The sequence below is a fragment of the Puntigrus tetrazona genome, chromosome 25 (assembly GCF_018831695.1).
Source record: "Puntigrus tetrazona isolate hp1 chromosome 25, ASM1883169v1, whole genome shotgun sequence".
In the NCBI taxonomy this organism is placed as follows: Eukaryota; Metazoa; Chordata; class Actinopteri; order Cypriniformes; family Cyprinidae; genus Puntigrus; species Puntigrus tetrazona.
Genome location: NC_056723.1, coordinates 12,275,305 through 12,277,760, shown reverse-complemented (window position 1 = coordinate 12,277,760; position 2,456 = coordinate 12,275,305). Strand labels below are relative to the sequence as shown.

Here is a 2,456-nt window from a genome sequence, read left to right as displayed (position 1 = left end):
AATAATAATAATAAAGATAATTCTAATAAATTGGTGGAAGTAGTAGTAGAAGTAGTATGTAATAATTTGAAAAATACTTGTCTGCTTATGCTCTCATTTTACGCAAATAATTCTGTTTAAAATCTGAGTGTGAATAGTGACCACAGTGGTGTAATGAACTTCAGGAGCGAGTGATGTTCACATCGCACCAATCTGTCACTTGGACATTTTTTAACACCACAGGGCAGACATCAAAGACCAACTCAGCACATCATACGCACCACAAAATCAATTTTAATGAGCTGAGAAAATTCGAAAAACCTCTTTCGTGGGGGGATGGGTGTTGCCAGATGATAATACAAATTTTGGCTGGGTTGTGGAAATAGTTCGGGTCTCTGGGGAGGTTTTACATGAAATGATGAGCTCTCTTTGTTTGGTATCTCCTCTTTGCCAGCGTCTCGTTGGCATAATCCAATTAGATGAGCTGAGAACGCCACAGAGGGTCAAACAGTCATCTCATTCTGTGTGTCAAAGATTACAGACAAAACCTATTATCTCCAAACTCACAAAGATGTCAGTGGAGATGCTGTTCAGATACACAAACATTTAGACTCTTAGCCAGGATGTAAGAAGATTTAAAAAGGTTTAGTGGTGACATATGATCTTCATTACACTGGTTTTTTAAAAAACAGACCAATACAAGACCAGAAGCAGAAATAATGCTACTGTGAATACATTTTTTTACACTAGACCTACTATAAAATATTTTACTTAAATTTTTTTTCTCTCAGATAACAGAAATAAGTTAGTATTACCATTACATTTTAACAGTTATCAAAATCATCAAATCAAAGTTTTTTTTTATCATTTTCACTTGTTTCTATTCAAGCCCAATATAGGGCGTCTTGGCGTCCCTCACGGCCCCTCTGAGGAAAAGGTTGCTGTGGTTGCTGTCGATGAGTGTGATGTGGCCATGGCTCTACGTTTCGGGGGACAGATCGGGAACTACAGCTGTGCAGCCCGTGGCACACAAACAGGCCAAAAGAAGTAAGTGTTTTCAGTCAACTTAAAATTGTTTTTACAACCTATTTTACTTCTGTACTGTGGCATATTTAAAGGGATAGGTTACCCAAAAGAGCTTTCTGACCCTCTCGTAGGCAGCAATGTAACTGAGAAGTTTAAGACCAGGTAGACAACTTCTCTTCTCTTCTCTTCTCTTCTCTTCTCTTCTCTTCTCTTCTCTTCTCTTCTCTTCTCTTCTCTTCTCTTTATTCACCACTAAATTCTAAATTACATTTTTGGATGAACTATCCCTTTAAGACTGAAATTGTATGTTCAACATTAAAAAAAAATTACAATTGCAATAAATTGTGCACAGCAAGAGGAAACATTTACTGAGATTTATTTAGTTGCTAAACTTTTGCTAAACTTTTGAAATGTTTGGGTGGGACAGTAGCTACACAGTCATTATATGTTGTTTTGGACTGTTTATGATTATGGAAGTAAATAGTCCCAGTTGTGATTTCGTGTTGTCTTAGGATGTTTGTTGTGATCCCTACCGAAAAAGTTGCACCATTTGTTTCTTTCTTCTCACACTCTCTCCGTCTCCCACATTCATTCATGTTTCCACCGTCTAAAGTCCTGAGGGCATGATATTGTTCACTGAAATGGAGAGTGTGACAGGACGGGGAACTTGAGCACACGAAGGCACGCTAACTACCGTCGGGTGTTGAATAGCTGATCATTACAGCAGATTACACAGCATTCTGCTACTCCCCTTACACTCAGCTCCATCTTTTTTTCCCTAATCTCCTCCAATCTGCACTCTGTCGCATGTCAAACCAGTTTTATGGGCTTTACAATGGAACCACGCTCCGGCTTATCTGCAGCTGGGATTTGCCATTGTAGGCTAATTGTCTCTGTGTGTGGAGAACAGAGCGGCATGAGATGGTGGAGCTCCATCGGAGATAAGTGGAGATATGTTCTGGAAAGCCTCTCAAATGCAACTGCAGGGGTCAGACCATATGCTCGTAGTAAGTGCTGACCCATAAACCCACAGATCTACATGGATTTATGGATGTAGATGAAATGTACTGCGGTTTACTGCAGTGTGAAGCCCTGATGCTAAAATACAAACCCACATCATATCTGGCTACAATAAAGCAATAATAACTCAATGTTCTAAATAAAACATAAATAAACTCACCATAGTAGCTCCGCACATTTTATTTTCTAATGGCACTCTTCTTTTTTTAAAGACCCTTGAAATCTAATAATCTGACTGCCTTTCTATGTGTGATATATATGATGGATATGATCATTCCTGCCAGATGTTGCTGGATAAATTTTTTTTTAAAAAGATATTTGGCTATGAAGGGCATTAACTGCATTTTGCGTCTGTCAAATAATGCAAAAACCTGGAATGTTTTTTATTTTTTTACTGAAAACAGACAGCATAAAATTTGTTTATATATATA

General features: G+C 38.0%; 1 protein-coding gene across 1 annotated transcript in view; it reads left to right on the top strand.

The window, feature by feature from the left end:
- The window catches only part of LOC122331283 (cadherin EGF LAG seven-pass G-type receptor 1-like), a 15,727-nt gene that overhangs the window by 11,784 nt on the left and 1,487 nt on the right, over positions 1–2,456 (top strand). Inside the window, exon 7 of the mRNA XM_043228854.1 lies at positions 869–1,026. Within this exon, the coding sequence (XP_043084789.1) occupies positions 869–1,026 (158 nt within the window). The remainder of the gene's footprint in view (positions 1–868; positions 1,027–2,456) is intronic.